At 42.8% G+C, this 13,193-nt stretch overlaps 1 protein-coding gene across 7 annotated transcripts in view; it reads right to left on the reverse strand.

Moving 5' to 3' along the window:
- The window catches only part of pfkpa (phosphofructokinase, platelet a), a 44,673-nt gene that overhangs the window by 11,218 nt on the left and 20,262 nt on the right, over positions 1–13,193 (reverse strand). For 2 of the 7 annotated variants that reach the window (XM_079489966.1, XM_079489965.1), the window contains exons 11-16: positions 12,876–12,940; positions 11,087–11,156; positions 8,437–8,583; positions 5,815–5,885; positions 3,713–3,800; positions 282–434 (exon numbers count right to left, since the gene is read on the reverse strand). In XM_079489966.1, the coding sequence (XP_079346092.1) occupies positions 282–434; positions 3,713–3,800; positions 5,815–5,885; positions 8,437–8,583; positions 11,087–11,156; positions 12,876–12,940 (594 nt within the window). Of the gene's footprint in view, positions 1–281; positions 435–2,689; positions 2,843–3,712; positions 3,801–5,814; positions 5,886–8,436; positions 8,584–11,086; positions 11,157–12,875; positions 12,941–13,193 lie in introns of all 7 variants that reach the window. The other 5 variants (XM_079489968.1, XM_079489967.1, XM_079489971.1 and 2 more) reach the window with 3 other exon arrangements.

A 13,193-nucleotide genomic window follows, 5' to 3' on the forward strand; every position in this document is an offset into this window, starting at 1 on the left:
AAATTGGGGGTTCAAATCTTGGGTAGAACATGTCATGAAAGTTACGGAGCGCAGCTTTAAGTTCATATCAGTCACTGAAATATATGTATCATATTTGACCTCTAGAATGCTGTCCAGCACTAAGCAGCACTAGGGCAACCAGTGACCACTGCACTGAACACGGAATAAATAGAAAAGCACTTGTGATCACATTATATATCAAGGTCATCGATTCATTGCTAGAGCATCTCAAGCGGTCAAGCTGTGGCAGCGGCGGCAGTCGGTCGGACATGCACCCTTACCTCCACGATGGCATTGAGGGCCGTGTCTGCCCCGATACTAAGGTCAGTGCCGGGTACATTGTTACTAATGGTGGCAGGCAGCATACACATCGGGATGCAAAACTCCTCATACGTGGCCCGAGCCTCATACATCTGCAGCAGACACTCAAAGGCCTGAAGCGGCAGTACAGCACACACAGTGAATGGGTTAGAAGGACCAGAGGCTGACGGCCTGCGCTGAGAGAGATGCACCGCCCTCTCCCAGGGTTCTGGAGCGTACCCTGCCTTTCAGACTCCCTCCGTGTGATAGAGAGGCTTTGGCTTCCCTTTGGCAGAAAGCGGGGAGTGAGGGGAGAATCGGAGGGGGACAGACGTGGCCAGTGCGAGGAGGAATGAGATGGAAACATGGAAGAGCAGAGCCGAGAGAAGACTGGAAACGTGGAGGAGAAGAGAAGATAACAGGGCAGGGGACTAGGATAAGAGAGAAGAAAGGAAAGGAATAGAAAGGGGGAAAAAGAAAGGAAACAATGGAACGCAGATGACCAGGAAGATAAAGGTATACAGTTGGAGGCCATCGATATTGTCCTTTTCTTTTTGCTGAGGTTTGCGTGATCTGCGCAAAAGGACAGTTAACCCGTTTTGGGCGGGAACCCCTTTTGGTGTTTTAAACATTATGTTATAATTTAGCTATTGAAAAATAGCAGATCTACAAGCTCATAGCGCGCCACCGAGTGGCGCGCTACGAGCTTGTAGGTCTGCTATTTTTTAAAAATCGTGAAAATATTTATTTCAGAAAACTGGAGGATTTAGAAGGATTTTTTAAAATGTTGAGGTCAGGCCTAAATGGGTCAAATGATAAGGGACAATATCGGTGGCACCCAACTGTATAGGTATAACAGAATGAAGATGTAGAGACGGAGGAGATTAGGAAGGTGTGAAAGAGGAGAAAATAGGGCAGGGTGTGTTCGTTTATTGTGAGTGAGTGAGTGAGCGTGACGCGCGTGCATGCATCGTCAATACAATGCAGTGATGCTGTACGTGGAGACTGGCCTGAAAGGATCGGCTGTACAACGGGAACAGGGTAGGAAGGCTAGACTGAGGGAAGACAGGAACCATTCACATCCAGTCCACAGGAGGATTATTATAAAATGATAATGGGCAGATGAAGCTGGTCCAGCGATTACTTGGGCTGGTCGTCATGGGTCTTCATATCACTGGCTACTACCTTGTGAACGGTCTGCCTCCTCTCGATGGGAAGGGGGAAGTCCCCAGAGAACAACATCCGAGATGATTGGTCTTTTCGCTCCGACTCTGTTGTTGCCACAACAGACATGATAGGGATGCTAGCACACATTTGAGCTTGGCTGGGATGGTCTCTCCAGTGAAAGCTTCTGGACACACTATACAAGAGAGCTCTTGTGTATGTTCCATCACGTTGATGCTGGAGCTCTTTAATTATTGTCCAGGTTTTGGCACCATAAAGGACTGAAAATGTTGATGTTGGTACTAGCTCTTGAAACATCTGACTGCAATATTATATTAGATGCAATTTAAGCAATGCAGGAATGTCCTTATATTAGCTGATGAAGTTGTTTCTGCTGCCAACATGCCTTGAAACTAGCATTTAATGATAATTACTTTGATGGTTATGCTACAGTATGTATATAGATTTTTGTTTTCTACTTGATTTCCTTTCTCTCCCTCTCCTCCGCTTTTTCTTTTCTCTTCCTGAAAATAACAAAAACTAATTTCACCCACTTCTTTATACCTGGCAAACTTTTAAATTAAGTTTCTGAATCTGATGGTAATTGAATTAATGGTAATAATAATAACAATATGAATTGCGACTGCAAAAGAGCGGTTACCATGTGCTCTACCAGCCAGCTGCATACTAGAAATAGACATATTGACAAACCTCTGAATTTCTTCAGAAATCTGTCACAAAAGTGGTATACAAGAGTGATATACTCCTATCTACTTTTCCATTAGTCTAAAGTGTGTTAGCCTGGTTAGTACAAGCTACACTACAATGCTATGCCATCACCCCTACTGAGCACACTAGTCGCGATGATTCGTTAATGATGACACACACACACACACACACACACACACACACACACACACACACACACACACACACACACACACACACACACACACACACACACACACACACACACACACACACACACACACACACACACACACACACACACAATCAGGAAGAGGGCACAGGTGGAGCAAACATGGCAGCACGACACATTTGCACATAACAGCATGCCTCCATCTTGTCACTCACCTACCTGATCGACAGAGCGGTGAGCAGGTGCAGGTGTGTGTGAGTGTGTGTGTGCGTGCGCGTGCATGCACATGCATGTACTGTAGATGCATGTGTGATCTCTCGGTAAGCCACAGGCCCGATCACTTACACTAGTGATGGCGTTCAGTGCTGTGTCAGCGCCAATGCTGAGGTCTGACCCTGGCACATTGTTGGACACTGTGGCAGGAACCATGACCATGGGCAGGCACAGCTCCACGTATTTCCCGCGCAAATCCAACAATTCCAGCAGTGAGAGGAAGGCCTACAGGGCAGAGCCAAGGGCTTTAGTGTCCGGAGAGGGTGCACGTACTGGTGGGTGGGGTGGAGAGGTGCTACTAGCCGAGAGGGGAAGACATGAGGAGGTTGGGCGGGCGCCTCAGGGAAGAACCACGTCTATCACAACGGACAGCAGCGTGAAACAGACAGGTTACCAGTACTCCACATAAATGTTATCACATCAAGAGAGAGATAAATCCATCCAAAGCTGGTGAGGGTCTAAAACAGGAGGAGAGATAGCGTGAAATGGTTGGAGAAAAGCAAGCTGTACTCGGTTTTCCAAATTGAGGCCAAATCACTGCAGCTGAAGCGGTTTCACTTCCAGTGTTGTTGGTTGACTTTTAGTTTCGACAGCTTCAATGGCCCAACACACAGCATGGGATCTAGGTTCAGTAGGCTATGACTCAGATTAAGTGTCATTGTTATACCCCCCCCCACACCCTACCGAAACGCCTGTAAAGCATGGTTTACAGACATTTCTGGAAGATAAGTTAATAAGAAATTGTAATAATATTGTATGAGTGTACATTAGGGATATGCATGGATAGGCATGTAAATGTGAACATAAAATGGCAGAAAGGTATGAATTTAACATATAATACCGTTCTCTGTAATTGCTATACAGTACATTCATTAACAACTGGCAAAATTAGCAATGCATTAAGAGAACTGACATTAATTTTATATTTTAGTAACCATTTTCAGACTCATACTCATAGAGCATACATTAAGCGTTACCATTACTGTGCAAGTTTTCAAAACTCGAGAGCTGATATGCTTATGGATAAAATCATAGCTGACAATGCAGCATCGTCAGTCAAATTAAAAGGGGAAAAAAGACAAGGGTTCAACATACCTCAAATCCACCAATAATTAGCAGTGCATTTATGTTATGTGCTTGAATTTGCTCAGCAATTTTGTCAGCATGCTTTGCAGGGAGTGTCCTGGAGAACAGAAAGAAACATTACATGAGTCATTTATGTTGTGAAAAAGTATTTCACTCATTTACTGAAAGATGTGAAAGGTTTCCGTCCATGAACCATCTGTCTGAAGGATCTAACATATGAGTAGGGCTGGCATGACTCATGATCATGACACTTTACTTGACTATTAAGTGTCATACAAACAATTGCGATTAATTATTTAATGTGGTTTTGGTATTGAACATTGGAAGGAACATACGTATAAATAAAAATGACATTCCTAAATGTAAATAAAGATTGCACAGGGTACATACTGTATGACAGATAACTTACAAAGAATTGACTGACGATGATGGTATCAATAATACAAAATATATACTGTAGTACTATTATCAAATCAGGTGATATTTAATATAATAATTATAGTTTTTTAGAGAAAATATTTGAAAATGTATTATTTGAAAATGTATTATGAAGATAATGTTTTTATGTTTGAAGGCCTTTTCGTGTTGTGTGACTGATGTCAGCAATTTAAAAATGTAGCAATACAAATACAATTTATAATAATAATAATAATAATAATAATAACTATTATCTGGGCACAGGTCTCCACCAGGAGGATAGGACTGTGTGAGATGTTTGGCAAAATGTTTAGGAGTAACATGTTTGCCTTTGATGGCAATTGGATGACTTGAGGCATTTTGTTCCAAAAATGTGTTTTGCAAAAATCAACCTGTTGGTGGCGCTATAACAGGCCAATGTGAAAAGGGTGGGATATATTCCTCGGCCTAGTAAGAAAATGTGTGAAAGACTTCACGTAAATTGCATGCTGCGTTCATGATTTGAGGCTTTTGTTCGAAACGGGGCAATCTTGCAAACTGTGAAAGCCAATTATAGCCAATTAGGATGGAATATGAAATATCGGACAGATCCGACTTGAGCACATGACCATAGAGATACTGTGTAACGATTTGTGGGATTTTTGGACAGAATCTGGAGGAGTAATATCAAAAAATGTGTTTTACAAAAGTCGGCCTCCTGGTGGCGCTATAAAAGGCAGATGCGGAAAATGCAGGTAAAAGGTTTGTCCTTGGCCTCTAGGGAGTGTGCATGCAACGTTTCACGCAGATCGGTGCAGTTTTAGGTAAAAAATTTGAAAAGCTGCCTCATGGTGGCGCTATAACAGGCCGTTCTGGAAAATGCGGGGCAGAGGTTCATCGTTGGCATCCAGGGAGTGTGTGTGCAAAGTTTGGCATCGACCAGGTTAACGGTGCCGGAGATTAGCTGGTAACAGACGGACGGAAGGACGGACGGACGGACACACACACGGACGGACACACACACACACGGACGGAGTGCAAAACATACTCTCTCCCCATGCCTTCGGCCTGGTGGAGACAATTATTATTATTATTAAAGACCAGAGGTGACCGAGGTGTCATAGCCCCAAACATTATGGAACTCGCTCCCCTCCCACGTCAAACTGGCCCATCCATCGAGACTTTTAAATCTCGTCTTAAAACCAACCTTTACACCTTGGCTTTTAACCCCTATGCGCCTTGCCTTTCTGTGTTTTAGCTAGTGTATTTAGTTTTTATTTTCCTGTACAGCACTTTGTTAACCTTGCGTTGTAAAATGCGCTATATAAACAAAGTGCATTGGATTGGAATGGATGGCCCCAAAGTTATTAGTGCAGCCACGCCCGGTAGCCGGCGAAAACTAGAGTTCTCAACAGGCCCGGAAATTAAGGCCCTCATCAAACCCTGCACACTCAAGACAATGTCCCCGCTACCACCCTTAGATCTCCATATGGAGCTGACCTGTTCTGACATTCCATATGTTGATCTGACTTCATCAAACCCTGTACACTCAAGACATGCTCCTTATATGGCCAGTACAGAATTCATTCCATGTTGATCTGACCCCCCATGCCAAAGCGCCAGCGCTCGCCCAGCAGTCTGCCGTCAATGAGGCGGATGCGTGCGCGCGACCTCGCCCTTTAGGCATCTTACTGGTTTTTATTTGAGGACTTTACCTTTTGGTTCCCAGCAGGGATCCACCTTGGCCTGTCCATCCTCCTACATCAGACCATTTGATCTCCTTGATCTGAGGGCGAAAAGCAACAATGCATGAGACATATGTGGAGAGAGGAAGGGTGACTGGGGTTATCGAGTGGCAGACCAGTGCGCACCTCCTCTTAGAGATGTCTAGTTTCATTAGACCCTCAAAGTGTTCATTTTAATATCTAGACTAATGTTAATTAACTAACTGCCCAAGATGCTGCCTAGTAGCAACAGTAAACACAGTCATTGGGTGTGTGTGCGCGCGTGTATGTCTAAGAGATGTGTGAAGTTGCACGTCCAAGGCCACTGGAGTATAAAAATGTCCATGGCCACGGCTACTGTAATCTTGTTAGGGTGAGTTACCAGGAGGGTAGCAAGCCCTAGAATGCTGATGGTGATCTGAGTTTTTGACACAAGATACCTGCTGTGACATATTACATATAACATGTTATGTTACGTAGTGTCTGGTCCTTTAACCCATTTTGGGCGTTTTAAACATTATGTTATAATTTAGCTATTTAAAAATAGCAGATCTACAAGCTCATAGCGCGCCACCGAGTGGCGCGCTACGAGCTTGTAGGTCTGCTATTTTTGAAAAATCGTGAAAATATTTATTTCAGAAAACTGGAGGATTTAGAAGATTTTTTTTAAATTTCGAGGTCAGGCCTGAATGGGTTAACATTAATTTCAAAATGATCTAAGACCATGGGGGACATTGGGACCTTTTAGAATAGAACGTGAAAAGGCAATGAGAACAAAGGAAAAGACAAGGCAAGAGAAACCAGTTTGCCATGGGTCAGATTACAGTTGAGTTAAGAGGAGGACATAATGCAGGCTTTCAGTTGCAGGTTACTTGTTTTTTTTCACATTCAAACACTATAGACCAGGGGTTCTCAACCCGTGGGTCGCAACCCCTGGGGGGGTCGGCAAATTATTTAGGGGGGTCCCCAAATAAAAAAATTAAATAAAATAAAAATGCAACTGAATGGCTTTAAAATGGAAATGAAGAGTTTACATATAGTACATGCATACACCTTCCCTAATGATTATATCTGGTTTCAGTATTTATTTATGGTGTATTGTCTCTATTATTAAGGTTATTGTAGCAGTTAATTTATATTGGGGGTCGGGAGGGGGCGGGGAAAATGCTTTGGGGACGTTGCCAAAGCATTTTCGGGGGTCCCCGGCCAAAAGCGTTGAGAACCCCTGCTATAGACCAGTGGTTCTCAAACCTTTTCATCTCATAAGCGTTCGCAAACTTGGCGGTCCACCTATCCTGTTAAGCGATTAGATGGGTGGGCCGCATGCATTTTCAGCGCAATCGAATCGATTGTGTTACGGCTTGGATCAATATACTTTTAAGTTCCTAAGTTTTAAAGAAAAGATATCATGATTATTTTTAGTATTATTGCTTTTTAACAATCATGTTTTATTAATGTTATATTATCAATAAAATCGTAGTATTTTGCAAATTATTTGGGGTCCTACCGTAATATCCTCATGCCCCACAGGCAGGATGAGAATCGCTGCACTAGACCACTCCCGAGGTTACATGATGTGATCCAAATGAACCATATATCATAAGCTCAACATACAGCCCATCTGCTGAAGTTTCCATACATTTCTCCCTCAGTCAGTAAATGTGGGAAGGTTTTACTGCCCTCTGTCTGTGTGATGTTGTACTACGATCAATTTGGACATATATGTGCATGCTGTAGGCTATGTATGTACATTTTGGTATATTAGTCCCATTAGTGTTTCTGGCTCTTTGTCAGTCAGGCGGCTAAAAATGATTGACTTTCGTCAGAAGCCAGTTCTTCAGATTGATTCTCGATACATAATTGTATCTTATATATTTATTGTAATACACCGGTTTCATGTTTACCATACGTAACCAAGACAATGTAGGCCTATGGAATCATGGAACAAAAGTGTGTTGCATTGTCTTTCATCCTTTGCAGGCTTGCAGAACTGGGTAAGTTAGTAATGAACCACAATATGCTACATGCTAAGCTGCTCCAGCAGCCAGGCTGTCTCTAAATCAGAGACTATCCTATCTATGTCTGTGAGTCTGCAATTTCTGAAATTATTTTAATTCATGATGTGAATGTACAGTAGCCTATCAATGCTTGTAAGCTCCGCAACATGATGTTGGCATGTTTATTATTTTTAAGTGAACTGTACATTTTAGCACCCAAATGCACACAAACATAATGCAAAGAGTAAAGACTATGGGCAATACAAACAAATATCTGTTGTCGTTAATATGGGCTATGGAACATATCATTTTGTGAAGCAATAGTTTAACTGCTACTTTGTTACAAAACAAATGGTGAGTCATGAACATAACTGACTATGGTGAACCTGGCAAACTTGAAATCGTGCAAAGACACCCGACTTCAGAGGCAATGCAAACGTTGGTTTTCTCATGCCAATAAAGCTCCTTTGGATTGAATTGATAAGTCCCGGAAAAGAAGTGCTGTGATTGGCCAGTAGTCACTTGAGTGGCAGCAACACATTGTGCCTTCCGCATTTCCGCTTGACTTCCTCCTATACACATGGCTTTTTTCCGGTCTATCTATGGTCACACCTACCTGTCCCTTAGAGAATCCCTCAAAGCCATCACTGACGGCGAACATCCTGTGGCCCTCGGAGATGCCCACTCTGACGGCAGAGCGAACGGCAGCGTTCATGCCCGCAGCGGGCGCGCCCACGTTCAGCACGGCCACGTTGAAGCCGGTCTGAGCAGAGAGACGACACACAGGAAGGTTAAGGTTAGCTGTGGTTTTCAACCCTTTTCATATCAAGGCCCATTATTTATTGGGCATTTGAGCCACGGACCACCATTTGATGACATTTAGCCTCTCAGACCCAAAACAAGAGAATATTAATTTGTTGTCTTTGGACAAGATTTTGTCCACAATTCCATGCTGTATTGATGTTGGTACATTGGAGAGATAACAGGCAAACGTTGAATTGTGCAGACTTCTTGTAAATTAAGTAATGTTTAACAAAAATTAAAAATTTAACTCTTGAGAGCATAAAATGAAACTTCATTTTACGCTCTCAAGAGTTAATGATCTACAAGGGTCCATTTGGTTACCAACTCTCCATCATTTTGCTGGAGACCACCTGGAACCCCCTCAAGGACCACTGGTGGTCCCTGGACCACTGGTTGAAAACCACTGTGCTAGTACATGCTCAATGAATGACCAAGAGAACGTCAACATTGGTGTGGCCACTAGGGGTCGCTGATGGGAAAGGAGAGTACAAAGGAGAAAAGGAGAAATAAAGAAATGTTCTAAAGAAATGTATACACCAATGTAATGTCAATGAAAAAAATACCTATTTCAAATATTATTGTGCCAATTCAAACCACTTTCAACCCTATTTTGTCATCGTTGTGAGCTTGTGCAGCAGAGGCTACGGCCAGAGGCTATGGCAATTTGGTGGCCCTTTTCGCGTAACTATTTAACTCAAAACATGCATAATTTGTATTTGGTCCCCAGAGATACATTTTGACAAATGTACACGACATAACGTCACATAACTGAAATGACTGCCATGCATCGTGTGTCTTTCGAGGAGAGGTAGATTGGAAAAAAACACGTGAGAGAAAAGTAATTCAACCGACAGGAGGATCGATAGCTGGTTTCTGCTCCGTTTGTGGCCCCATGCTGGGCCTGCTGTGATTCATTAACTGAGATGGAAGGGAGAGCCAGCGACACAGCATGGAGCCTGGCCAGGTTGCTTCTGCTCTTCGGTCAATGATAGCTCAGACTCAGAGCACAGCAGCAGGCTAACAGAGCCTCCAGAAAGGTTGAGCAGTCACCCCGTGGTGGAGCGCCAGGTGTTACCTCAGTGCAGGACAAATCGGAGCTACTACTGCTGCACTAGTCTCGCGTAGCCAGACAACTATTCCACAATCTCCGAATGCTACAGTATATAGTCTGGAACTACACCTCCCAAATGTAAATATATTTTAAATTATCTTTAGATTATCTTAAGAATTCCTTTTCTGCTAAGCAGTAAGCTATATATGCTTAGATGATTTTTATTTATATTAGTATAAATTTGCGCGCCTGTAAAGACGACACAGAAGTGGGGAGGAGGCTCCACTTCCGCTTTATATTTTACTCATGATAGCTCTTCCGTTGCTCCAGACTGTATGACGGAAGCATTTGAAAATTGCGAGAGGCAACAGTCTGGCAACGCGAGACTACTGCTGAACTAAATAGAACATGTCTTAAAACAAGTGATCAGCCCCTGCATCTTCAGGTCGAGGTTGGCATACAGGAACTGGAGGAGGCAAATTCCAGGACAATTTGAGGTGATAGAGTGGGCAGGAAAAAGATTGGTGTTTTGGAAGATTGTCTCCTCCTTAATTAAACATACTGTAGCCCTGCAAGGCGAGCATTCATACCTATATGTATATTACAACCTGTCTCAGCTTTCCTACTGTCCCTCAGTTAACCAATTATTAAGCCTGATGTATACTTCATCATACGACACACAACTGCGACACGTTGTGTCTTGTACAAAAAAACTGAAATCACAGCGGGAACTACCTACTCTGCTCTTGAGGAAACAATTAGTGCATTATTTCCACACAACACAAGGTTATGTTAAAACCACAGTGAGGGATGAAGACTGCAGGCCTGATACTGCCGTCCGTTCATAATATTAGAGGCCGCTGTAGCTGAGCAACCCAAGACACTATTTTCTGAGGGTGAGGCTAATGGTATTCTAAAGTCATTCTGCATGACAAAGGTGGTAGTGTGAAATACTGTACACAATTCCAAGTCACTGTCTGTAGATATAGAGACAGTATATCTCTCTACATGTGTACAGTACAGTATATCATTGCTGTCGGGTGGAAACTTCATTATGTTAAAAACTGTTACTTTTCAGGATTCAAATTCAACAGCAGCAAAAAAAAACAGATCTACAAGTTCAAAACATGACGTGATGCAATACCTTTTGAGCTTGTAAATTTTGTGTGACAAGTACAAGTACAAGTACAAGTACAAGTACAAGTACAAGTACACACACACACACACACACACACACACACACACACACACACACACACACACACACACACACACACACACACACACACACACACACACACACACACACACACACACACACACACACACACACACACACACACACACACACACACACACACACACACACACACACACACACGCGCACACGCACACGCGTTAGTGTACTTACGCTGACAATCTCTGATGAGGGTTTATTGTGGGCCAGTAGCTTGTATGTTTTCAGGTTGTTTTCAAAGCTCCTGCAATAACACACCAAATTATTGAGACTACAACACACAGTATGGCATCCCCCTAGTACCCCCTTCACATTCAGTAGATCCCGTGATCTTGTGTGGCCAGATGGCCACACAAGGGGTCTAATAGGACTATAGTAAATAATAATAAAGAAATCGCGGGAAATGTTGTACAAAAATATGTATTTAGCCCCATGTTTGAATGTCCCCGCCCCCCTGTCAGAAAGCTAAAATCGCTAAAACGAAAGAAAGCAGCAAATGAAAAAGAAAATAACACTCATCTTTTAAATATTTTTATTTTATTTTATTTATATATCTTTGTCCTGTAATGTCATTCATGTCGAATGTCATGTTTTTATGTTCTGTGTGGACCCCAGGAAGATTAGCTGCTGCTATGCACCAGCTAATGGGGATCCTAATAAAACTCTAAAACTCTAAACTCTACTTTATCTAATAACAACCTAAAACATGAACCTTGGTTGAAAAAACTAAAGTTGTCCTTCTCTTCGCAGCTACACGTTGTCCAGAGTAAGTTAATTCATCCAGGCTGCAACGTTATTATCTTTATCTGACAAGGAACCGATGGCTAAAAGGGCCTAAATGGAAACAAGGACCGCAAGGACTTTTTTTTTTGTTTGCTATCCCTCTTAGACTAAGTGTTTGACTGTACTCTGCTGCTATTTTTACATTTCTGTCTAATAAACTATTCAATCAATCCTGTCTGGTGACTGATCCTTCTTGGACGGCACGTTCTCCATGTCCTCAGAGACCCGCTGGTATCATTGCTCATACATTCTACCACCAGGATGCAAATCTCCACCGTAATCTGAAGACTCACCCCGTCAGACTCCACCTCAGCCCATAGCACTTTACTCTCCCCATACCTCCTTCCTGACACCTTTTGCTCAATTAATGCTAGCGAGTATATTGTTTAGAGTAGACTGATGCAACGTTCTTGGTTTACCTGTGATCCTAGTTTACTGAGGCACTATACTGTCTCTCTGCATTTGATGTATGCGATTACCTTGCTTATTGTAAGTCACTAAATTCCTAAATTGTAATTGTAATTGCACCCACCTTGAGTGCTCATCATTCTAGCTCAGTGGTTCTCAACCTGTGGGCCGTGAGGATATTAAAAGTGGCCCCCCAAATAATTGGCAAAACACAAAGATTTGAATGACAATAGAACAGAAAATGTAATAATTTTTTTCTTGAAAACCATGAAAAGTCAGTTGTCATTGTGATACCGCTGAATAGGAAGTTAAGTATACTACGTTGGTTATATTAATGCAAGACGGAACACAATCCGGGGTTTTGTTCACGAGTGAGGGGAGGATGAAGAAAGAGATCAGCCGGAGGATCGGAGCGGCAGGGGCGGTATTGCAGTCGCTGTACCGCACTGTTGTGACGAAAAGAGAGCTAATAAAGCTCTCTGTCTACCGAGCAATCTTCGTTCCTACTCTCACCTATGGTCATGAAGTGTGGGTCATCCCCAGGGCCCTGTGAACTTGAAGCCAAAGTCCTACGAGGTGTTCTCAGACTCCTCACCATGTACAAATCCTTATTATAGTAGGTAGTAATAACTAATATGATTTGTCAGGTTTTACTGCCACTATTTGAAATCAGCAGTAAATTCCGCAGATTCCTGGGAGGACTAGACATCATCCAAGGCCAGGGTATACTACTGCATCCGCCACTGTATTGTAACATAACCAGTCATCATACCTTCCACGGAGCTTGACAGCCTCCTCAAACTTCTTCTCGTCCATGGCCTTCTGCACCTCTTGAGTCTACAGAGGAGAGAAAGAACAGGTGAGGATATATAGGAATGCTCATTATTGTCAAATGTATAAACGTTTATTCACTTTGTAACATAAACCTCCGCCCCTCACTCACTTCCCACAGTGCCGCAATCCTGGTTCACTCTTTCGTCACCTCCCGCTTGGACTACTGTAATTATTTTCTTTTTGTAATGGTCTCCCCCACAAACTCCTCCATAAACTCCAACTGGTCTAGAACGCTGCTGCCCGTATCATCACCAGA

Source organism: Electrona antarctica (assembly GCF_951216825.1).
Source record: "Electrona antarctica genome assembly, chromosome: 20".
In the NCBI taxonomy this organism is placed as follows: Eukaryota; Metazoa; Chordata; class Actinopteri; order Myctophiformes; family Myctophidae; genus Electrona; species Electrona antarctica.